Genomic DNA, 24,824 nt, shown 5'->3' with positions numbered 1-24,824 from the left:
AAGCGACTCCAGCGCAGCACGGGAACTTTTATTATGAAAGAGTGACGTTTTTTTGGTTTAACCAGGAACTGCTGGCGCATGCGTAGAACGAAGCGTTTCACCTGTCAGACTTTCATCAAAAAATGGTTTCATCCGCAGAGTGTCAGCGCTACCTGGACTGATGTCAACATTAACACAAATGGCTTTACTAAAATCAGATATGTGATCTCGCCAGCGGCATCCGGGAAAGCGTTTCTTGCTGTCAGTATACCCACCACCGACGTCGCACCTGACCGTACATCGTTCACAACCTATCCATTCAACCATTCACCCATCCATACATTCTTCTGCCCACAAGATTAACAAAAACATCCAGCCCCTCACAGCTCAGACCTTCTCAAAAAATCGCCGTCCGAGTGACAACGGTAAGCAGCAGCAGCTCACTGGAGAGGATCCGCTAACGTTACTCTATAGCTAGCCTACAGTAGCTTAGCAGTTCGCGTGTGTTCATGACATTTGATCGTGTTTGGTTGGTTATTCTGTCAGTGTGTAGGAAATGTGGTGCCGAGTGGAAAGATTTGGAGATATGTTTAGCATGAACCACTCATTCGTCATTGTCACACTGGCAAATCATTTTGTAGGACCTCATAGGGGCCTTCTCATCACATAATGGTCCCTTGTTCCCTATCAGCTGATCATGGGAAATGACAACCAGCCTGCCAAATGCATCGATACCATGTACAATTGGTTGGATTTTTGAATTTAGTTCAATTCAGTTGAAAAAAAATGTGGAAGATTTAAAGATTAATATGTTTACAATCTTGTTTTGGTTTTGGCCATAGTAAAACCTGTGGGCTGTTATGGTGCATCTTAAAGGGACAGCTCGTCCTCAAATAGAAATTCTGTTATCATTCACACACCCTCATGTTTTCTAAACCGGTTTGACTTTTACTTCAGTAGAACACAAAAGGAGAATTTAAGCAGAACGACAGCCTTGGTCACCATTGATTTCTATAGTGTAGAAAAGGACAGTGAATGATGACTGAGATTGCTATTCCTATTGTTTGGAACAATATGAGGGCGAGGAAGTGATGGTTTTAGGATGAACTGTCAATTTAATGCATTGTTTTCATTTATATTGTAGTTTTTTGAAAGAATAACATGGGAAATCACAACGGCAGAAAAATACAGTGCAGTAAAATATGGAAGTATTTATTTTTTCCCTAGTCAGTGCTTTATTGTTATTGTTATTCTTTGCCCTTTGAAGCTTTAAAGTAGCTCACCTGCAACTGAGTCACACCTGTTAATAATTCAACAGCCTCTCACAGCGTCTCCACCAGTGACAGTGAGCTCTTCTGAACACTAAAGGGCCTAAATGTTTGGTTGAGTGTAAAAATATTCCACACAGTGCAACTTAAAAGGATAGTTCACCCGAAAATTAAAATTCTGACATCATTTACTCACCCTCAAGGTGTTCCAAACCTGTATGAGTTTCTTCTGTTGAGCAAAAAGGACGATATTTTTAATGTTGCTAACCAAACAGTTCATGGTAACCAGTGAAGTATTGACAAAATACTATTGAAGTCAATGATTATCGTCAATTGGTTTCCATCATTATTCAAAATAACTGCTTTTGAAACTCATACAGGTTTGAAACAACATGAGTAAATGATGACAATGTTAATTTTTGGTGAACTATCCTTTTAGTCTTGAGTATGCTGGAATCTGGGTGTGAGTTCTTTTTTGCCATTATCAAGCATGTGATCTACACTGCAATATTAGTCATTGGGTACACTCCTTTTGATTGATTTTAACCTTTTGTGCTTTTTTTTTCCCCTCTGTTCCTTTACACTGAAGGTGTGATGTTCGTACGAGACCTTGGAATTGGCTTTTAGTCCCATTGTGTAGGACGATGAATGCAGAGGAGTTGGAACTCCTTGGTAACTCGAAATACAGAAACTATGTGGCAGCGGTAGATAAAGCCCTTAAAAACTTTGAGTACTCCAGCGAATGGGCTGATCTCATCTCAGCGCTTGGGAAGCTCAACAAGGTCTTTTTCTACACCCACTTGATCAAATTTAGAAGCTCCTCCAAATGTGGCAGTTGCTTTACTGATCTTGTTTTTCTGTATTGTGTGGACAGGTCTTGCAAAACAATGGCAAGTATCAGGTTGTGCCTAAGAAATTGACTATTGGAAAGCGTCTGGCCCAATGCCTCCACCCGGCGCTGCCCAGCGGGGTTCACCGCAAGGCCCTGGAGACCTACGAAATCATCTTCAAGATCATTGGACCAAAGCGCCTGGCGAAGGATCTTTTCCTTTATAGGTAGAGATTGTCCAAGATTGATTTTTCTGCTACAGTGACTTTTAGTGCCTAATATGTTCCTTTTCACCCTCCCTCCTCAGTTCTGGCCTCTTCCCTTTACTATCCAATGCTGCTATGTCTGTGAAGCCAGTATTACTTGGGTTATATGAGACCTACTACCTTCCCTTGGGAAAGACTCTAAAACCAGGCCTGCAGGGACTCCTGACCGGTGTATTACCTGGTCTGGAGGAGGGCTCAGAGTATTATGACAGGTAAAATAAAAGATTTTTGAACTAGAACGTACTAGTTTCAATTTTTTCTTCTTCTTTTAAGTCTTCTGTTCTATTCAAGGCTGCATGTATTTGAACAAAAATACTGTAAAAATAGAAATATAGTAAAATATCATTACATTTGAAAATAGCTGTTTTCTGTTTTAATTGGTGCTGTCAAACGATTAATCCTGATAATCACATCCAAAATAAAAGTTTTTGTTTACATAATATATGTATGTGTACTGTGTATATTTATTATGTATATATAAACACACACATACAGTAAATATTTACATGTTTACATGCATATATTTATATTCTTATATTTTATGTTATATAAATATATTTAACATTTAAACAAAACATATTTTTCATGAATATATACATACATGTTTGTATTTATATATACATAATAAATATACACAGTATACATACATTATGTAAACAAAAACTTTTATTTTGGATGCAATTAATCATTTGACAGCACTAGTCTTAATATATTTTATAATGTATTTTATTCTTGTTACAGCAAAGCTGAATTTTTAGCAGTCATTACTACTCCAGACTTCAGTGTCATGTGATTCTTCAGAAATCATTTTAATATGCTGATTTGGTGCTCAAGAAACTTTTTTTTCTTATTATCAATGTTAAAAATAGTTGTGCTGTGTAATATCTTTGTGGAAACCATGATGAAAACAAGATTCTTTGATGAATAGAAGTTCAAAAGAATAGAATTTTTCACAGTGTTTGTCACATAATTTAATGCATCATTGCTGAATAAAACAATTTCATAAAAAAAACCAACTAATTCTCACTGACCCCAAACCTTTGAACAGTAATGTATATTCGAATCATTTCAAATATTCTTAAAAAAAAAAAAAAAAGTTAAATGATTGAAATTTTAAGGTATTAATAGAGCAAATAAACATGTGCAATGAAATACCGGCCAAAATATATCCTGTATCGACTAATACAGATAAACAAAAACAATTTCCAATATCAACTGACAACTCATATGTTTCTTGATATATTGTGCATCTCTAATCTTAAATCTTATTTCATCTGTTGTCTAAAGGACCAACACCCTGCTAGAAAAGGTGGCAGCAGCTGTGGAGCAGCCGGCCTTCTACAGTGCCCTGTGGGGCAGCATCCTAACCAGCCCTCCTGTGCGCTTGCCTGGAGTGTCCTTCGTCTTACTGCATCTTAACAGAAAACTATCCATGGAGGACCAGCTGTACATCATTGGCAGTGACATCGAACTGATGGTACACTGATCAATAGACATAATGCAAACCAAACAGCATTTAATAATGAATGATTCAAAATATAGACATTGTTCAATTGGCCGCCACTGAGTTTTTTCATGTTTATATCATTGTTTTTATCAGGTGGAAGCAGTCAGCACATCTGTACAGGATTCTAGTGTGCTAGTGCAGAGGAGCACCCTGGATCTTATCCTGTTCTGCTTTCCCTTCCACATGAGTCAGGTAACAATACTGATTTGCTAGAAGGAACATTTCCAAAAGTCCTGTCCGAGATCCGTCTTTGTTGCTTCTCAGGTGGCAGAGTTACGGATATTTGTAGATTTGGTTTTAATTATGAGTTATTCACTAGTCACAAAATGTTAAAGTATTTGACAAAGAAATGAAACACTAACATTATATTGTAACTGTGTGGTTCATTTTAGGCTACACGTCCAGACATGATCAGAATTCTGTCTGCAGCACTTCATGTTGTTCTAAGAAGAGACATGTCTCTGAACCGTAGACTCTATGCTTGGCTGCTGGGTGAGTTATTGATGCTTCATACACAAACTGTATGCCATCCATCCTTTTTATTTTTGTCCCAGCTTTCAATTATATGGCATTCCTTAGTCACGTTTTGCTTGTGTTTGCATATATCCAAGCTGATACACTACCGTTCAAAAGCTGTGGTCCATAAGATATGTTTTTTTGGTTTTGAAAGAAGTCTCTTATGCTCACCAAGTATGCTTTTATTTGAGCAAAAGTACAATAAAAGAATAATATTTGAATTATAACAAATAACTGTTTTATATAATATTTTAATATATTTAAAAATTGTGATTATTCCTGTGATTGTTAAGCAGTCATTCCTCCAGTCTTCAGTGCCACATGAGCCTTTAGAAATCATTCTAATATGCTGATTTCTTATTATTATCAATGTTAAAAACAGTTGGGCTGCTTAATATTTTTGTGGAATTTTTTTCGAGGACCTTTTAATGAATAGAAAGTTCATTAGAAATGCATTTATTTGAAAATAGTAATCGTTTATGTTGTAAATGTTTTTAATGTTTTAATGTTTACTAGTTGCAGTGCATGCCATAGTTAATTTGACAGATTTATAGAAACAACTAAAATTTGCTGAATTTTTTTTTTTTGGTTGACCTTATTTTGTCTCTTACTTGCTATCAATATGCTGTGGATGAATATTACGGTAAGTTTATACATCTACAAATAGCCTGTTATCATATTTTTATAAACACATCCTCATTTATTTCCTTGTATCTCTGTAAGTAAAAAAAAAAATTGAACATCTTTGTACTCATGTCAATGTGCAAATCGTATGCTTGATGTTTTCAGGCTTTGATAACAATGGTGTGCAAGCAGGCCCTCGCAGCACCCGACTCAGTAATCCAGAAGAGCACGTCACACACTACTTTAACACTTACTCCAAGGACATGCTTGTTCAGGTAAGGTAAAACCTAGAAGTTCAAAGCAGAGTATAAAATACAAACAGTGAGAGTTTCACCCATTTTTTGAATGTAGCATTAGAGGTGCGATCCAAATTTTATGTCTTAAATTAAGAAGGATTGATGTGGCTCATTTTTGTTGTTTTGGGCTCTGAGCATCAATGGGACATCAGAAATCCCTGGTTTTCACAGTTCTCTAAACAAATATTTCCAGACACAGAGAAATCAAAAGCAGTGAAGAAGCTTCAAAAGTTATCTTTCTTGTTTGAGTTTCCTTTTGTTGTAAGATCAAACCATTTTTGTTATGTCTGCAGTGGCACACAGGTGCATGGACACATTTTGTCAATAAGCTACTCTGTGAGTCTTGACTTCTCTCCATGTGGTCTGCATGCATGGTTTAGCTTGCAGTGAGACACTAGTCCCAGTGCAGGCACAGACAGAGCTGTTCAGTGCCATGCGTTTAAACCGTCCTGCTACCCCTGGGGTTGAGTTTGGGGCTTCAGCAGGGGGAGTTTTGTTTTTGGCATTTTCCTCTCTTGTTTTATTGGAGGGGGAATTGTTTGATTGCGTGCCATCTGGTTTGGGCCACTTGTTGGATCTCGCTTGTTTGGGAAGTAGGTTATTGCATGGACCGTCTGTTCCTCTGTCTGTGCAGCCATGCGGTAGACCAAGTGTGAAATCCCTAAAGAACTGAAACGCACACACTTGCACAGGCATTCACAGTATAATGGAGATAACTTTTTTCTCAAGGGTACTGCAGAGGAATCTATCTTGGATACTTTTGTTACATTTAGATTACATTTGCTGTCATCTAACGCTCACTTGAAGTTAATTTTTAAAGTTGGCATGAAATGAAAAGTCACCCTATTTTGTTTGTTTTAAAAAAAAATGCATGTTATAGATCTTGTTATACAGTGGTAGCAAAAATGACTAGAACACTGGTATTTTCACCAGCTAAAAATGTTTTTAAGGCAGTTATTTCTATCTTTTTCTGTAGTGTGTCAGTAGGAAATATCAGTTTACATTTCCAAACACTCATTTGGCCATTAATTGTAATTGAGATTTTTGTTTGCATAAGGAGTCTGACAACAGCCAGTGCTCCACACAGAGATCTGAACAACTGAGAACAAACTGAGACAGACTAAATCCAGAAGAACTGTGGCAACATCTCCAAGATGTTTCAAGAAACCTACCTGCAAAGCTACAGTACTGTTAAAAGTTTTAGGGTGTATTCACACCAGGAAAGTCTGCTAGTTCACTTGCTTTGGTCCGGACCAAATACAATGTTTGGTGTGGTTTGCTTTCACACTGCTCTTTTTGTAAGTGAACCAGAAATTGTAAACAAAACAACACGTGTACTAAGGTCATCCATTCATTGGTTCATCCATTCAACCTTACCAGAGCTCGTTTGGAACCGGACCGAGACCACCTCTTCAGCTGGGTATCGTTACGGTTGTTTGGTCCGCACCCGAGTGCGATTGCTGTATTCACACCTGCCCAAAAGATCCGCTTCAAAGGGGAAGCGAACTTGAGTTCAATTCAGTCTAACCAAACAAGACAGGTGTGAATACACCCTTAGGCACTTGTGTAAAAATGCTGTAAAATGAGGATGCTGTCAAAAATAATGTCATAAATAGATTTTCTTTATCAATTAACTTCTATTAACTAAATTAAATCAACATTAAATCAACATTTGGTGATCATCCTTTGCATTTAAAGCAGCTTTTGCCCTAGGTGCACTTGCACACAGTTTTTCAGGTAGCTTTGCAGGTAGGTTTCTTTTAGCATCTTGTAGACGTTGCCACAGTTCTTCTGGATTTAGTCTATCTCAGTTTGTTCTGTTTCTTCATGTCATTAGCTGGTGAAGATACTAGTGTTCTAATAATTTTGCCACCACTGTAGATTGTGAATCTGTTTCATTTCAACTTTAAGAACTATAATAATTTACTTACTAACACTGTTAAAATTAATCATTAGCAAAGATTTGTTTTTCACAATTATTATTATTGTTTATTATTGTTGCTGGCAAGGATTTGATTGTCAGTGCATGCCTAAATTTGTCTATCTGTTTGTTTGTAGGCCATGGTGGGGATCTTGCAGGGGAAGGCTAGAGGAGGGGAGGAGGAGAGCATCCTGATGCATGACTTAAAGCCGTTTCGCATTCTCATCAGCCTTCTCGACAAGCCTGAGCTGGGTACAGCTATTACTACATGACGTCTATGGTAGACAAATGCTTGGACTCACAGAAAGAGTGCATGCAATTGCCTTGATGCCTTTTTGTCTATTTTATTTAGGCCCAGCAATCTTGGAGGATGTTCTGATCGAAGTGTTTCGCACCCTGCACACTCAGTGCCGTGCTGAGTTGGACCTTCAGAACCAAAACCCTTTCAGCAAAGACCAAACTCAGCTTAGCAGGTCTGCACTGCTTTTATCTCACTAATAGCTTTTACTAGGGCTGCACGAGAAATCGCATGCAAATCTCATGTGCATCTTGTCAGTAAAGCCGGTTCTGTGATTAGTAGCAAATCTCCATCACGTGCATTCACAGAGCCGTAGACTACTGACAAGCTACGCAATATCACATTCATAATCGAAGGCGATTCATCTGCGATTATGAACGCAATATTGCGTAGCTCGTCTGTGATCTATGGCTCTGTGTATTAAATGCCACTCCATCTGAATGCACGTGATGGAGATTTGCTACTAATCACAGAACCGGCTTTACTGACGAGATATGCATGATAATCACAAGCGATTTATTGTGCAGCCCTAGTTTTTACAATTATGCAGCTGTATTGCAATATTTTCCGTGTAAATGTATCTTTTGTGGTGTTGTTTTTCAGCAAACTCCGAGAGAACAAGAAAACAGCAGAGCTCATTAAAACCGCCAACCTTTTGTTTAACTCCTTTGAGCCCTACTACATGTGGGACTATATTGCATGCTGGTTTGAGGAATGCTGCAGGTGTGTGTGGGATATTGGGAGAAAAATATAATGAATTTTTTGTTCCATTCTTCCTTAACTTCTTTCTCTTTTTGTAGGTGGACTCAGAGCAGTCCTAACCCTGGAAAGACTACGAGTGCTGAGACATCAGCACGCTCATTGGTTGAGTTCTGTGAGCTGGTGGACTTCTTGCTGGACATTGTATCTTTGGTTGGTAAACTTAGAAATAATAATTTATCAATTGAATTTTTTTTATTACTTTATTATTCCCCATTATCCATTTTCTACTTTAAAAAAGTGCTGAGATTTAGATGGTTTAATCTGCATTTCATGTTAGTTATAGGCAACTAAACTAAATTTTAGTGACACTTGGATTGTCTTGGCCTCATAACTTAGACATTTTCTACATGTGTACAAATGTTTTTGTGTGTTGATGTCCTTGTGAAAGTTTCAGAGATCATCTAGCTCTTAGTTTCTCTAACACTGGTTGTGAATGAAGCAATCAGGGTTTCTGAAGTGTGTTTTCTGGCCTCTGCTCTGCTCGCTTCTGTCTGTCTGAAATTCTCTGCTCTCTTTTTCTTCCCTCGAAGCCTACTAGAAGCATGAGGGTTATCTGCCAGGTACAGTACTGCTCTTACTTGCCTCCTTACCTCACCTTCACTTCACTCTAATTGTTTGGCTACCTTCCCAGAAACATCCATATTAAAGTGCCTGTAATCACGTCAGGTTGCTTACTTAAAAAATCCTGCATCTCACTCTTGACAAAAATAAACGCCACTTCAGCTTCACACCACTCACATACTCTGATCTCAAATGCCATGAAAACAGATTAGCGGAGTGATACAAAAATTAAGATGTCTCTGTGCTGTTATATTAAATTATATCTAAAATGTTATGATATATGATTACCTCAAAAGCATTGCTCATGTTTATCTATGGATGCTGCGGAAGGTAGAACCATAAACTTGCATGTGCTCACCAATTTAAAAAGCGTGTTACTCCTTTTTACTCCACACATTAAGCCTAAATTGTTCTTACTTGCTTTTGCAGTTTTGTTCACCATCACTCGTAATGTACAGTACTGACTATAATGCAGGAATGGGCCTCCAGCTGCCTTAATATTAATGAAGAACTGAACCTCACTCCTGTCTTTTTGTCTGTCTAGGAGACATACATTGAGATCCAGACAGAGCACCTACCTCAGTTGCTGCTTCGGATGGTTTCTGCTCTTACCACACACCTGCAGGCCCTGGGCCTCAGAGAGCTCACCCACTGTCTGTGCCTTTGCTCGAAGATCCTCAGCAAAGTCCAGCCCCCTCTGGTGTCCCCCCTTGCGCTGCCCTCTGGTCCATCATCTGCCGCAACTACCCCTTCTGCTAGAGACAAAGATGAGAAAAGGGTGAGAGCAGACAATCAAATTATTAAAACATGATCAGTGAATACATATCCCAAGCCAATTCACATATATGACTGACTTTCTGTATTAATTACATCTTTATCATATTATATTGATTGATATTATGTGATATTGATTGATGTTTCATTGATATTATAAATACCATACTACATACTAATAAAAGCATACTATATGCAGGGTTTACAAAGTCATGGAAAAACTGGGGACAAACCTGGAAAAGGGAAAAGTTTCAATAGAATGCATTTTTTTCTAGTTTCTAGCAGCTCTAAAATATTTCATCATCATCTCGAATTTTTTTTAGCGCAATCTTGAAAATAATTTTCATAAATCTGTATCCAGTAATTATCAGGGTTCCTATGGACATGGAAAACCTATAAATATATATGGGAATTTTATGGAAATATGGGAAAACTGATTTCCAGGCCTGAAAAATACTATACTAAACTAAAATAAAATAAAATAAAATAAAACAATCTTAAAAAGTAATGAAAAAACAAAGTTGCTTTGTAAATGTAGTTGCTGTGATGTATATTTAAAAAAAAAATACCTCTGTCCAGTAATAAAACCTGCAGGTAACAGGAAGATGGACCTCCTTTATTTCTGTCATTTCTATAAACTTTTATTGTGAGAATTGTGAGATTTCAGTGAACGTTTGATTACCAATGAATATTCAGAGTTATTTATTAGTATGTAAATGTCAGCTATTTACGCTTCCCTTCGTAACTAAAGAAATAAATCAAAAGAAAGTAATAGAATCCAATTAGAATTTGTGTTGCTTTGAGAAGCTTTTATTCAAACCCAACCAGGGAAATACATTGGCACCAATGCACAGACAGAGTGTGATGCTAGACTGAAACAAAACTTTCTCTCTCATCTCTGCCCCGTGCTTCATGTACAATTTGTTTAGGCTTTCCTCACAGGGAATATGTAGTGTAGATTAAACAGTAGCTTGTCTTAAATGTTCAGAGTTCAGTGCTGAAATGTATTCTTTTCTTCTCTGACTTTGTACATCACTCAGTACTTTATCTAACTGCCAATATCAACAGTACTCTGTCAACTTAGAATGTCTCTAATTGTTTTAAAGTCTTTGAAAATGGTCTCTACAGCATTAGTCTGTTAAAGACAAGCCAATATGGCCTGTTTGCTATACAAGCACTGGCCTGGAAACAACCATCCTTTTGCCTGATGGTGTGTGTCTTTCACTGACTCCCTGCTATGGGGCCAATAGACAGGATGGTCCTCCCTCATGACGCAAGTTTTTTAGGGTGTGTGTGTGCCATGACCTGTTTGTTACCTTACTAGGACTATGTATCTCCATCTTAAGTGAAGCTTCATCGAAATTATGCCAGACTCCCTGGATGGTCCCAGCATGCAGGGAGAGAAAGCAAGGGAATAGGGATGAGACGTTCATGCACAGCTGAGTTCCCCTCTCTAGTGGGAGCCAAGTCTAGCCTCTGAGGCCCAAGAGTCTGTCATTTCCACTCAGGTGAAAATGGACTTCAACCTCTCAAGCTCTCGCCTTTTCCTCCTCTGGGGCTCATGCAGTGCACTGCTTGCCACCTGAGTCTGGCTCTGTGCTACACGGTTTTGTGATTGGAAGCACTTAGTTGTGGATGTCTGAATATTTTATAGGCAGCCCACAGTGTGATGGGAAGGGCCATCATGTAATAGTGTAGGACTGCAAGAGATGTGTTCTGGGGGGAAAAAATGGCCTCTGATTTGACAAGCATAGAAATCGTTGTAGCTGTATATACTCTCTATGAGTATATAATAATGTAATATTTTTGACATGATGCAAATAGGAATTTGCAAAACCACTTTAAGCGCTTTTACTTGACCATGTGTACACAAGATGGATACTTGTATTTAAAAAAAAAAACGCGTGGTACTTTGCCGATTCCCGTTTCCAACTCTCCACCCCACGCTCTCCAGTTATTCTCTACTGTACTGTCTGCTAAAAGCATGAAAAAGGCCAAAAAAAGTTTTTACTTTTGCAAACAGTTTTTACTTTTTTTGTGCAAACATTGAAGGATAAAGTTGTCTGCAAGCTAACTAAAAGTACCACACCTAAAAATACAGAAATGAATCCAATATGACTTAATGAAACTACCGTGACTGTGAAACTGTTTAGGTTTTGCACTGTGTTGTCTTGCTGGAGAGTAATGAATACAAATTTTTACATTCCCTATCTTTCTCAGACTCTACCAGTCACTCTTGAAGTCTCTGGCAGCACTGATGTATTTGATGATGGCGAGAATGCTTCTAGCAGCCGGTTGTCAGAAAGTGGATTTACTGACTTCATCCAGTACCAAGCAGAACGTGGGGAGCAACCTGATAACATGCAACATCCCGAAGATGATGCATCCAGCCCTGAAGATGTACCTATCCAACCCAAATCTGGGCTCAGTAGTTCAGCCCACATCAAGCCCCAAGACAAGCCAGTGATGCAGTGCTGCCTTGAGCATTTTCAGCAGTTCCTTTCTTGCTTAGTGAGGCTTTACATTACCCCAGGTGGTCAGACAGAGGCAGGAAAGAGCTGCAGTGCAGAAATGGACACTCTAACTGTGGTGGCTGATAAAAGACACACAAGTGGGTTTGAGGAGCAGATGTCTTCTGAGCAGATGGAGTGTCTGGCTGCATTCACTGCTGCCTGCCAGCTCTTCCTGGAGTGCTCTAGTTTTCCAGTCTATATTGCTGAGGGAAACCTAAAGTCATCACCCACTAGAGAGGAGCAGGCAGGTAAAAATGACCTTCTATTGCCCATTTCTTAACTTTAACTCATTACCAAGGTGAGACCAGGACATAGTTTTGCTTGACTGCCTCCCTGAAACATAACTCAGGAAAAAAGTGTTGGTTATCACTTTAGTATACATTCCTTACATGCATAATTTTAAAATCTTTTTTTTCACATGGATTATACCTTTATTAAATGCAAAGGGATTCTGGGGCAGTTAACGAGTATATAAATACAGGGTTTGTTTCACACTCAAAATCCTTTTATGTAGCACATTTGTTTTGTGCCAATGCTTGCCCGACAGGTGAGAGTGTTCAGCCAGCGTTGTGGCTTCAGACCCTGATGGATGCGTGCTGTTCAGCAGATGATTTCTGTATTCAAGCGGTGGCTATCTCACTTGTAATGGACCTTGTCGGACTCACACAGTCTGTAGCTATGGTGACAGCTGAGCGTGTGGCAAGTCCAGACTCGGGCCAGCCAATGAGTCCGAGCCAGGGGCGTGTTGCAGTGGTGATTCGACCTCCACTCACATCGGGTATCTTGAAGTACATTGCAGAGAAAACCAATTTCTTCAAGGTGTTCATTATTTCCTTACTCATTTGCATTCTTTTGTAGTCTCTTCTTCTATCTTGATCACGTTTTCACTTCTTGTAGAGTGTAGCTCTTATTTTATGGGATCAGTTGGGAGAGGAGACACCCCAGCATCACAAGCGCAGTGTGGAACTCTTTTACCAGCTTCACAATTTGGCTCCCTCACCCAGCATTTGTGAAGATGTCATTAGCCACCAGCTCATGCATCGGGACAGGGTCAGTCATACATGCACCCCATAGACACCCCACTAAAAATTTGCATGGAGTTGCACAACTGTACATGCACAGATTTGTTTTCACATCTATTACCAAATTTTATTTTAGAGAATACGTCTGGAGGCTCATGTAAAATTCTCAGTTCTTTGGCACCTAACCAGAGACTTGAATATCACCAAGTCCTCCCCTTTCAATCGGACCTTTGACAGGTAACAGCACTTCTATGGTAGATGAACTCTAAAAACACAAAAAAAATTTCAGTCACTTCACTGTTCTCTTCCTGTTGTAGGTCTCTGTTTATCATGTTAGACAGCCTCAGTTATTGGGATGGATCTGCAAGTGCTGTTGGCAGGGCCTGGCTGAACCAGGTTTTGCAGAGACATGACATAGCTCGTGTTCTAGAACCTCTACTGCTTTTGCTGCTGCACCCTAAAACCCACCGTGTATCCATACAACGGGTTCAAGCACAGCGTCACTGGACCCAGGTCTTTCCCACCCCCCCGGAACAAGAGTCCTCTGAACCTATTTACCTGAGGGATATGGGCTGTACTGAAAGTAAGAGGGTTTTTCTAGCAATTTAAATAGATTTAGCTTTAGCATCTCCATTTTTTTTTTTTTTTTTTTTACCAAAACAAGTTAATGCTAACAAACATGCATTTGTCTCTTCCGCAGATTATAACCAGATATCAGGGGATGGCCACAAGGGTGTCCACGCGTGTAGCAGATGCCTCCCATTGGATGATATGGAACCCTTTAGTCTCACAGTTAACCCTTTGAGTGACAGTCTTTCTCTCTTGAGCCTCAGCAGTGAGAACCTTCAGCTCTGTGGGGAATATCAACCTCCTGATCAGCAGGGGGAGCCCCAGAGCTCAGATTCGAGTGGGTCTCAGTCATCCACTGTAGACAATGGCAGCTTTGATGAACTGGAGGGAGGTGGTAGCACTATTAATATATCTGATCCTGTACTTTGTCAGTCTGTTTCATTAGAGGAAGAGTCCTTGCACAAAGCAGTATCTGCTGTGCTTTTTGATATAGTGGACAGGGTGGTGCAAATGGTGGAGAAAGAGTCCTCTGAGACACCATCTCCTGATGGCTGGCATCAGACAGATTCTGACAGTTCCAACTCATCCACCGATATGTCCAATGGCCCATGCATCACCCTTGCCCCCTTCTCCAACACCCAACCTAGAACACTCCCAGAACTGGTTGCTGGGGGAACCTTGGAGTTCCTGGCTGTGGCTTCAATCGATGCTTCAGTGGAAGAGGAACATCGGGAAGGCATTGCTCGCCATAGCTCCTCTCCCTCGATCATTACGCTGCCCGATGGTGGTGGCAGTGCTGCCACTGAGCAAAGTCTCCAGGTTGATGACCCCCACCGCAAGCGCAGCCACAGCAGTACCCAGCTCAGCCTAAAGGGCAAAATTATGGAGCGTCTGGTTGACAAATCCCCAGGAGCCAAGCCCAAAATCAAAAAGGTCAAGAGGAAAGATAATGAGAAACGCAAGACCAACCAGGCCGAGAAGAGCCGGCCAACCAGCATCTTCTTCGGTGACAGTCTTGACCTGGAAAACTGGTACAGCTGTGGGGAAGGGGAAGTTTCAGAGATTGAGAGTGACATAGGCTCACCCAGTGGTGGGGCTGCTTGTGGGGTGGGAGGATCTCGCACCTCTGGGTCACCACCTCGTTTTAACATCCATCCCCTATACCAGCATGTGCTGCTGTACCTTCAGCTTTATGACTCCTCTCGGACTCTGCATGCACTCTCTGCCATTGCAGCCATGCTACGTGCTTCACCATCAGGATTTGTGAGCGCAATCTCCACCACCAGCATAAACAACACACACACACCACAGCTCTCTCTTCTGCAGAACCTGCTAGCACGCCATCGCGTCTCTGTCATGGGCAAAGACTTCTACTGCCCCATCCCACAGGACTCGCACTCCCACTCCTTCAGAAGTGCCATGTTCCTGGAGATCATCATCTCCCTTTGCCTCTATTTTCTGCGCAGCTATTACTCAGCCCATGTGGCCGCCACATCACAGGATCTGGCAGGCAACCATGCCATGCAACTGACCAGCGTGGAGGTGTTAACTTTGCTCTTCAGTGAGCTCGTCAAAGTCACTGGGGGCTCAGCCAAGGGCTTTGCAAGCTTTATTTGTGACGTACTGTCCAAATGCAAGGTGCAGAAGGTAGTGTTACACTGTTTGCTTTCCACCATCTTTAGTGTACAGAAGTGGCATGAACACCGTGTCCGTGGCACCAATGTGGCTGCAGTTGAGGAGGGCCTTTCAGAAGACAGCGTCATCAATCTGTCAGAGGACCAGTTGGACAACTGCAGCGCCATACAGTCACAACTCCTGCGTCTGATGCAGAGCCTGGTGGTGTTGGAGCACCGTGTGATGATCCCAGTGGAAGAGGGTGGTGAGGGAGGTCCGGGGTTGACTGGGTCTAGTGGAGGACCTAATGGCCCCGGGGCTGGGTTTGAGCTGATTGGAGGCGAGGTAGAGCATGTCAACCCGCAACAACCTATGACTTCCCTGCAATACCTGCATGGGCAACCCATCACAGCTCAGGGCATGTTTCTATGTGCTGTGATCCGAGCCCTGCATCAGCATCATGCTTGCAAAATGCACCCACAGTGGATTGGCCTTATTAAAGCCTCTCTGCCATACATGGGAAAAGTCCTTCGGCGAGTAGTTGCATCTGTTACACTTCAGCTTTGCAAAAACCTCGACAACCTTATCCAGCAATACCGCTATGAGACGGGCCTCACGGACACCAGGTACTCGTCCACGTAGCAGAGAAACAGAGTCATATTGCAAATCATGTTATTATTTAAATCTTTAAACTGTTAATATAGAGTATAATCACAAACTAATTGGTTATATTGGCTTGAATTCATGTGGTAGTATATTTACATCCACAAGAGGGCACTGTTCACCATCAGTTCCTCAGTTATTGCCCTAACAATGTCATGGCAGGCTTTAAAAGGCACTTTAGGGAGTATAAATTAAATGCTATGCACTTTTGAAGTAATACTTTATGATGAGAAATCCAAGTGTGTTTGTGTGTACGCTGTGTGTATTTTTAGGCCCCAGTGGATGGCACTGTGTATCCCTCCTGACCTGATTTTGACTGTACTAGAAGGAATGACAGCCATTATTCATTATTGTTTGCTAGACCCAACATCACAATATCACCAGGTGAGGGAGCTAGCTAGCCATGTTTGTGTTTCATGGCTCCTAAATGCTGATTGTAGTGGACAAAAATAAGTGAACGATACTTTTATATACTGTACTTATGTGTGTGTATATATTTATATATAATAATGAGTGCATGATTTTTTTTTTTTCAGTATTAATTTTTTTGTATTAATTCTTTTTAGACCTTAGTTTTAATAGTTTTTTTTATTATTATTCTTTTTTTATTCTATCTACTTGTTTTCTTTATAAAAAACAACAACAACACTTGCTACGTGTACTGCGTTAGGTTAACCGAGACTTGTTATAGCGCTTGCATATTGTTGCTCTTTTGTTGGTTTTGATTGCTTCTATTGTCCTCATTTGTAAGTCGTTTGGATAAGAGCGTCTGCTAAATAACTAAATGTAAATTAATTAGTGCTTACTGCTTAGGTGTGGGCTTTGAATTAGAGTTTTTCTTAATCTTTATGTGCATGTATTCCTCAGCTGCAGGCAAATGTAGATCAGAAGCACCTTGCGGAGGCCCGTGCAGGGATTCTCTCCATCTTGCACACAATTATGTCTTCTGTAACCCTACTGTGGGGCGTTCTCTATCTGGCTGACGGTTCTGACAGGCCAGCTGTAGCTTCTGCCTGCTCCACCTCCAATATCAACCTAGGATCCACAAAGGTACCACGAGGAGACTGGACTTGTGTCTTGAGACATGTGATGACTGTGCTTTAATGCTTTTTGTAGTCTATGTGCTATGCTAACTAGAATTGTTTTCATGGGTTGTTCACAGAATCTCAGGCAGCAAATTCTAGAGCTGCTGGGTCCAATCTCAATGAATCACGGGGCTCACTTCATGGCCGCTATTGCCTATGTGTGGAATGAAAGGAAGCAGGCTAAAACTTCATCCAGGAACAAGGTATGAGCTACACCAGAAGTCAGTGGTTAGTTTTTTATCTTCACACTACAAAACAAACATACTGTATTTCATCTGTGTGCCTGTGTTTTAGGTAATTCCTATAGCTAGTGAGGAACAGCTTCTCCTTGTGGAACTTGTTCGTTCAGTAAGTGCCATGCGAACTGAGACAGTGATACAGACAGTGAAGGAAGTCCTAAAGCAGCCACCAGCCATCGCCAAAGAGAAGGTACAGTAACAGATATACCCCGACTACTCACGTAATTCCTCTCCAGTCACTGTCAGTTACTGCTGTTGGTTTTACAGGTGGCTTTAAGACTCACCTACACCTTTTCTCATTTTACAGAAGCATCTTTCCCTGGAAGTGTGCATGCTTCAGTTTTTCTATGCCTATGTGCAGAGGCAAGTGAACTATACTAATATCAGTATATGCCAAATGTAGTGTTTAAATTACTCTTGTCAGTCTCACTGCTCTTTCTTTGTCTACTTTAGGATTCCAGTGTCTAGTCTGGTTGATAGCTGGCCATCACTCTTGGCATTGTTAAAGGACTCTGTCCAGCTCAGTCTGCCTGCTCCAGGACAGTTCCTTATACTAGGGTAAGTGCTTTCTCACTAGCACATTCATATAGTGATTTTTACTTATAAATGGTGGCAAATGAAAGAGAATGAATGTGTCTAATAACAAATTATATGAAGTAAACCCTGTTATAAATCAGGGCTCGACAGTGCGAGCATTTCACTCGCATTTGCGACTAAAAATAGATTTGTGCGAACTGGAAAGTGTATTTAGGAGCACAAGTGCGAATACAAAACAAAATACAAAACAGCCTAACTTATACAGTAGCCTATAACAAACGTATTAATTTATTCTGTTTATTTATGGAAAAATTGCGATGCAGCCTCATATGATTACTTTAGAACTTTAAAAAGGCAACGGTTTAATTTAAATGAGCACAGATGAGAAGAAAAGCGGAGCGAGTTAAAGTGAAGACGCGCTGAATGACGCACATTCGCCACTAGAGGGCGCGGCCGCTGCCGTTACCCCGGTAACCCAGTAAACAAATCAGCTGCGCTACTTTCCTAAAACTGTGTAAATAATGCCTCACACTCAGTCATTTAGATATTTATATTCGCTTTAGTCTTCACAATAGCATCAAATAATTCTTACTTAAAGACTTAATGAGCTATTTATTTTCAAACATTTGTTCTAAGCTAAAACATGGCCATCCACTGATCTATAATAGAGAACAGTGGGCCTATCTATATATCAACGACTGATTCGTTATTATTGTTCAGTAACACAAGTTCCATTAGTTCACATGAAAAAAACAATGACTGCATTTATTAATAATGCTATCTTAATTTCAACTTTTAATAATACATTATAAAATCAAAAGTTGTCTTAATATAATTCAATGGAGCTAACATTAACTAACATAGTTGTATTTTTTATTAATCAACATTAACAAAGAATATTAACTACTGCAACAATTAGCTATTGCACATTTTTAGTTAATGTTAACCTGCTTTAACTGTTAACAAATGGGACCTTACTTATATTGTTCTTTCGTTCATTTGAACAATCTCTTGCACTCTAATCTTGAAACACTTGTTTACTTTATATTTTTATGTATTTTTTATAAAAGTCTTTTAGTAAATTATCTTTAATAAAGTTATTTAACCTGTTAGGAGGACAACACTTTTTTTCACTTAGAAATTATATATTGTGATTTAAAAACAAAAACATATACCGTGACAAAAGATTGTTTATTATAAGTGAATGATTATTGTGAAAATTTTATACTGACACAGTTTAATAGGATTATAACTAATTACATAATTAGCCTATTAAATAGTGTCTGAAGTAAAATTATTTAAAAACCTTGTGTACTTTCTGTATTCTGATAAATTAAATAATTGTGCTTGTAAATGTCTCTTTGTATCCCCTTATTAAGCTAAAACTCATTTGAAAAATTTGCATTGCGCCCCTAAATTTTTTTAATGCGCTCCTAAATTTTTTGACTTAGGAGCACATGTGCTCCTTGGGGAAAAGGTAAGCGTCAAGCCCTGTAAATGTAACGTTTACCCAGTGGTTTCATTTTGAAAATAGACACGCATACAAGATGTTGATTTGGTCACTTTAGGCTTACACATATATTCATTGAAAGATCACAAATTACCAGTATGTGATTTTTTTTTTAAGACTTCATTAACTATAAAACATTTTATTGGAATGTCCTTTTTAAATAAAATTAAGCAATATTTTATTCAGAAAACTCATTAATAGACATCTTTAAAAATATTTCTCCTGGGAAAATTCTATCAAAGTGAAAGGACTTATATAATTGCTGTATCTGTTACAAAATATTGTTGTTAGAAAATATTGTTAAAATATTGTATATATATTTTATTTATAGAAGCTTTATTGTAGTTAGTGTTTTATTGTTTATAAATTTCTACACTCTAAGTTTGCCATAAAATACCATTTGCTGTTGATGTTAAAAAAAGAAACAGTAAATAGACACATACGATTACAGTAAGTATTAGAAATTAATTTTAATGTTTTCTTTAGTGTATTGAATGAGTTTATTCTAAAGAATCCCACCCTGGAGAGCAAAAAGGACCAGCGAGAACTACAGGTAACATTTCACTCACTCTCCACCCTTACTTCCATTTAAAAGTACAGTTTTTTTTATTTTTATACGGTTTACATGGTTTGACTTGGTGTCACAGGTTTTTGAAATTTTTTATTTTCACATTAAATTATAAAACCATGATTTCACAGGATGTGACCCATAAAATCGTAGAGGCCATTGGAACGATTGCAGGCTCATCCTTAGAACAGACCACATGGTTGAGGCGAAACCTGGAGGTCAAACCCTCCCCTCAGATCATGGTGGATGGGGCCAGTCTGGAGGCCGATGTAGAAGGTCAGTGACTGTGTATCAGTGTTTAAGTAAGGCATATCCCATGTACGTCGACTCATGTTTGCATGCACATCTGCATGAGTGTATGAGTCTCTCACTAACACTATGTGCATTTCAGATCTAATGCTCACAGTGATGGAGGCCTCCAGCTTCACTCCATCTGTGTACAGCGTTCATGCCCTCACATTGCTGGCTGAGGTAAACACAGAATGTTAAATCCACGCTCATTTCCTTTTTTAAATACACGGCACAGCCAAATCGATCATAGTCAGTGCAGCAGATAACATTTGTAGGGAAACTGGAATTTTGCATTGGTATCAAGCACACCAGGAACATTCACAGGTCACCAGAGGACGTGCTCTTCCCTGTCTTGCCCTGCCCTGCTTGTCTTGCATTCTTGCTTTTGTTTTGTTAATTTGCCTTTCTGTGGATTGCATTAATATGCTCATGTATGCATGGGTGTCTTTGCAGGTCTTGGCTCATCTATTAGATATGGTCTTCTACAGTGATGAGAAGGAGAGAGTGATTCCTCTGCTGGTCAACCTTATGCATTATGTTGTGCCCTATCTGCGCAACCATAGGTATTTAGTCTTCAAAATCGACACAGAATGAGGAATTGACAGTTAATTGGTCACAAAGTTCCTGAAGCTGCTTCAGTGTCTTGGATTTTGTAATTGAAATATATTATAGGGATCAAGATCTTGTTGCTCTGTCCTCTTTTCCACCAGTGCTCACAATGCCCCCAGTTATCGTGCATGTATCCAGCTGTTGAGCAGCCTCAGTGGTTATCAGTACACCAGGAGAGCTTGGAAGAAAGAAGCCTTCGACCTGTTTATGGATCATACGTTTTTCCAGATGGACTCCTCTTGCGTCAGCCAGTGAGTACAGTACTGCACAACATGTCCTTTCTTCTTGTCGCTGTGGTTTTACTGCCACTCACAGGGCAATGTGACCTCTAGTTGACCACATCTCTCTCTTTCAGCTGGAGAGCAATCATAGACCACCTGATGACTCATGACAAAACCACTTTCAGAGACCTGATGAGTGAGTCTTCCCTTTCTACTAAATGGGCTATCCAGCTGCACCCATTTTATAGCGTTATCGCCATCATCGAGCTGATGTTTTTTTGAGCATTGTAGAGAGGAACTTGCTAACATTTTGTATATGTGCAGCCCGAGTTGCCGTGGCTCAGAGCAGCTCTCTGAGTCTTTTCACCAATCGAGATGCAGAGCTTGAGCAGAGAGCCATGCTACTCAAACGACTGGCCTTCACCATCTACAGCAGCGAGGTTGACCAGTACCAGAAGTACTTGCCAGACATCCAAGGTACACACATCCATTGATTTCAATGGGGATGGTGAGATATGTGCTTTCGGGAAAACTAATATGCTATTTTTTCATTTCTAACTAACTTGGCTTTTTCCATACCATCAAAATCAAGGGCCGATATCAAACAGACTTGCCTGTAAAATTCTAGGGCTGTATCCCTAGACACTTTGAGCAGTTTGTTCACTAAAAGTGCTGCGGCATCCTGTGATAAGATATGGGAATTAATTTAGCATGATGCTCATAGTGTATAGGTATCCTCAAGCGGAGGTTGAGTGCACATTGGTTGTACACTTATTATTGCAGTGCATTATGGGATTGAATAAGTGCATTTGTTAATGTCCACTACGGTTTTGGACACTACTACAATTGGCTGCCCCCATAATTACTGCACTATAAGTGTATAGGCAGCCGTTTTGGACACAGGCCTAGTAATCCTTAAGACCTTGGTTCAGGTGTTTATTTTAGATCGGACTGAAACTCTGCAGGGTAGTGGACCTCCAGGAGCAGGATTGGACACCCCTGTACAAAATGGATCTTATTCATTTCTACCTTTCCAAGTTTTGATGTGTGAACATTTGCTGTAATACTCTGTCAAAGCATAAAAATTAAGCTGTAAATAATATGTTGATGTGATTTCAGAGCGTCTTGTGGAGAGCTTACGACTCCCTCAAGTGCCCATCCTCCATGCTCAGGTCTTCCTCTTCTTCAGAGTGCTGCTACTGCGCATGTCCCCCCAGCACCTGACCTCACTCTGGCCCACTATGATCACTGAACTGGTGAGGATGTGAGACTCCTTGTACACTTGCATATTACATATAATCACAAGCAAGCTGTAAGCTCTGATGCTGAAATAACAGATGTTCCCAGGGGCCAGTCGAAAGAGGAATAGTTGTTTGGTGGACTTTTGTCTCATTCTTTTAGCACAATTCAGTAGGCTTGTTTGTTTCTTCCTTCAGGTTCAAGTTTTCTTACTCATGGAACAGGAACTCACTGCAGATGAAGACATCACCAGGTACTCATTATTTAAATCTGTAGCAATCCTCAACATTTTAGCTGTTTTGTCTTTTCGCTTTTGTTTGAGGGTGGTGATGGCGCAGTGGATAAGACACATGCCTTTGGTGTGAGAGACCCGGGTTCGAATCCACTGTGTGACACCAATGTGTCCCTGAGCAAGACACTTAACCCCCTAGTTGCTCCAGAGGCGTGCGACCTCTGACATATATAGCAATTGTAAGTCGCTTTGGATAAAAGCGTCAGCTAAATGAATAAATGTAAATGTAAATGTTTGAGAAGTAGAATCTTGTTTAAGACCGTATGGGTGATTCTGTGTGTTGAATTCTGATGTGGTTTCTGGCATCTCTCTAGGACCTCAGGTCCCTCGGTTGCAGGGCTTGAGACAACATACTCAGGGGGCAATGGCTTCTCTACCTCCTACAACAGCCAGCGCTGGCTTAACCTCTACCTGTCTGCCTGCAAGCTGCTGGACCTGGCCCTCGCTCTGCCCTCCGAGAGTCTGCCTCAGTTTCAGATGTGGGTGTCCTTACACGTTTGTACACACTGAATGTTTGAAATGTATTTTAGTACAAGGCAGCAATATTTCTTGTTGAATGGTAATGGAATAGCTGTTTCTTTTGTTTACACTAAGCTCACAAGAGCTGTTCAGTCAGTTCAAGTAGATTCTCAATACTGCGTTTTTTAAAAACCTCAGTTTAGACTGTTCCAGCACTCTGTTTTTCTTCATGGATAAATTTTTTTTTTTTACAAATAGTGAGCATATTTCATGTGAAAGACATTATAATACTCTATACCACAGGTATCGCTGGGCTTTCGTCCCTGAAGCCTCGGATGACTCTGGTCTGGAGGTCCGCAGGCAGGGGACCCATCAGAGAGAATTCAAGCCCTATGTTGTCAGACTGGCCAAGCTGCTGAGAAAAAGGGCCAAGGTATTACTACCATATCTGTCCTATTGGAGCCTTATTATTTTAACAAAGATTCATTCCGCATCATTAGCATAGGGCTTATAGATTATTCAGTAGATTTGCTAATGCTTTTAAACCTAGGATGTTCATTACTCTCATGGGAATACCTCCATTAACTCTAGAAAAATCCAGAGGAAGACTGCTCCACACGCACTCTGTCCTGGGAGCCCGGACAGCTCCTGCTCACCCTTTACGTCATCCGCAGCATGGAGCACCTCCTCCCTTTCTTCAATCTTCTCAGTCAGGTCTTCAGCAGTAAAGGTAACAGCCGCTCAGGACCATATCACAGCCCTACTCCCAGAGATGGCCCATTCCCTGGCAAGGATGGCAAGCTGGAAAGCCAGAAAGTCTTCTGGAGCCGGGCAAGACAGAACATTGAGGAAATGGTTGAGAAGGACTTCCTTGAGGGACTCATCAAAACGTGACCTGACATGACCAAAAAAGTGAAAACTATTGAGCTATGGCAAAGACACTAACACCTCACCTTTTAAAAATGGAAGAGAACAAACCAACAAAAAAAGAAGTTTGTACATTTTTTTTGCTTTTCTAATTAATGTATTTTTCCCCAAAAGCTATACTATTTAATTTAAAGTATTTCACTTGTAAATATGGCCCATTGTGATTATTTCTTCATTTGTTTGAGCCTATAGGATAGTATTATGATACTGTGCCATTCCATATTGTGGTGACTTGCCTAATAAAGAGACATATCATGTGAATATAAAACATTTTTGAACTCCCTCATCCACAGAAAGGCTTGTAGCAGACCTCATGTCCATAACTAATCAAACTTGCACTAATGTTTATTTCCTTTTGGATTAGTTTTCAATTGTGTCAGCAAAAACCTTTTGTGTAAGAAAAAAATATACATATACGTGGACAGTTAAAAGTCACGTTGCTTTGTAATGATCAAAGCCGTAATGAAAATATATATTGTTGCTTAGAGTAAGTGGGAGAGAGGAAATAAAACAGAAATGTTTCACGTGCGCCACAGCTGTTTTTTCTTCTTTAAACTGTGAACTAATTGAACAAATGCAATGAAATAAACCTTACAGAATACTTAAGTTAAGCAAACGTTTGATTGTAATGTGCCAGGTCAGTTTGTGAACTACTCACCTAGAACGATTAATCAATTTAAAAGGATTCAAATTATTTAGGTGATTCAGTGATTAGACTCGAACAAAGTCGTCGGGGTTCAAGTCTGAATGGGACATTTCGTTTGTGAATGAACGGAATGAACAGAAATGGTTGTGTGTGAACTGCTGAACAAACAAAAACAATAATTTGCTCAAATTCAAAGGGGGTGGTGGATTATGAATGTG

General features: G+C 40.0%; 1 protein-coding gene across 1 annotated transcript; it reads left to right on the top strand.

Annotated features, from left to right (window-relative positions):
• The first annotated feature begins 85 nt into the window (after window positions 1-85).
• On the top strand, window positions 86-24,492 carry LOC306887298 (protein DOP1A-like). The gene is made up of 37 exons (XM_079444926.1): window positions 86-404; window positions 1,837-2,029; window positions 2,122-2,303; window positions 2,384-2,554; window positions 3,630-3,819; window positions 3,943-4,041; window positions 4,242-4,341; window positions 5,155-5,264; window positions 7,344-7,458; window positions 7,559-7,679; window positions 8,108-8,227; window positions 8,305-8,416; window positions 9,372-9,605; window positions 11,822-12,362; window positions 12,662-12,933; window positions 13,012-13,164; window positions 13,273-13,373; window positions 13,454-13,719; window positions 13,837-15,946; window positions 16,256-16,367; window positions 16,851-17,033; window positions 17,146-17,271; window positions 17,363-17,497; window positions 17,615-17,670; window positions 17,761-17,865; window positions 19,841-19,907; window positions 20,054-20,198; window positions 20,314-20,393; window positions 20,667-20,776; window positions 20,924-21,073; window positions 21,178-21,239; window positions 21,368-21,520; window positions 22,163-22,299; window positions 22,480-22,535; window positions 22,889-23,053; window positions 23,337-23,466; window positions 23,625-24,492. Exons 2-37 carry the CDS (start codon window positions 1,892-1,894, stop codon window positions 23,925-23,927), a joined length of 7,410 nt encoding a protein of 2,469 aa, XP_079301052.1. The 5' UTR covers window positions 86-404; window positions 1,837-1,891; the 3' UTR covers window positions 23,928-24,492.
• Window positions 24,493-24,824: the final 332 nt, after the last annotated feature.

The sequence above is a fragment of the Barbus barbus genome (genome assembly GCF_936440315.1).
Source record: "Barbus barbus genome assembly, chromosome: 21".
Taxonomy (NCBI): Eukaryota; Metazoa; Chordata; class Actinopteri; order Cypriniformes; family Cyprinidae; genus Barbus; species Barbus barbus.
This window is presented reverse-complemented; position numbering and strand designations above follow the sequence as displayed.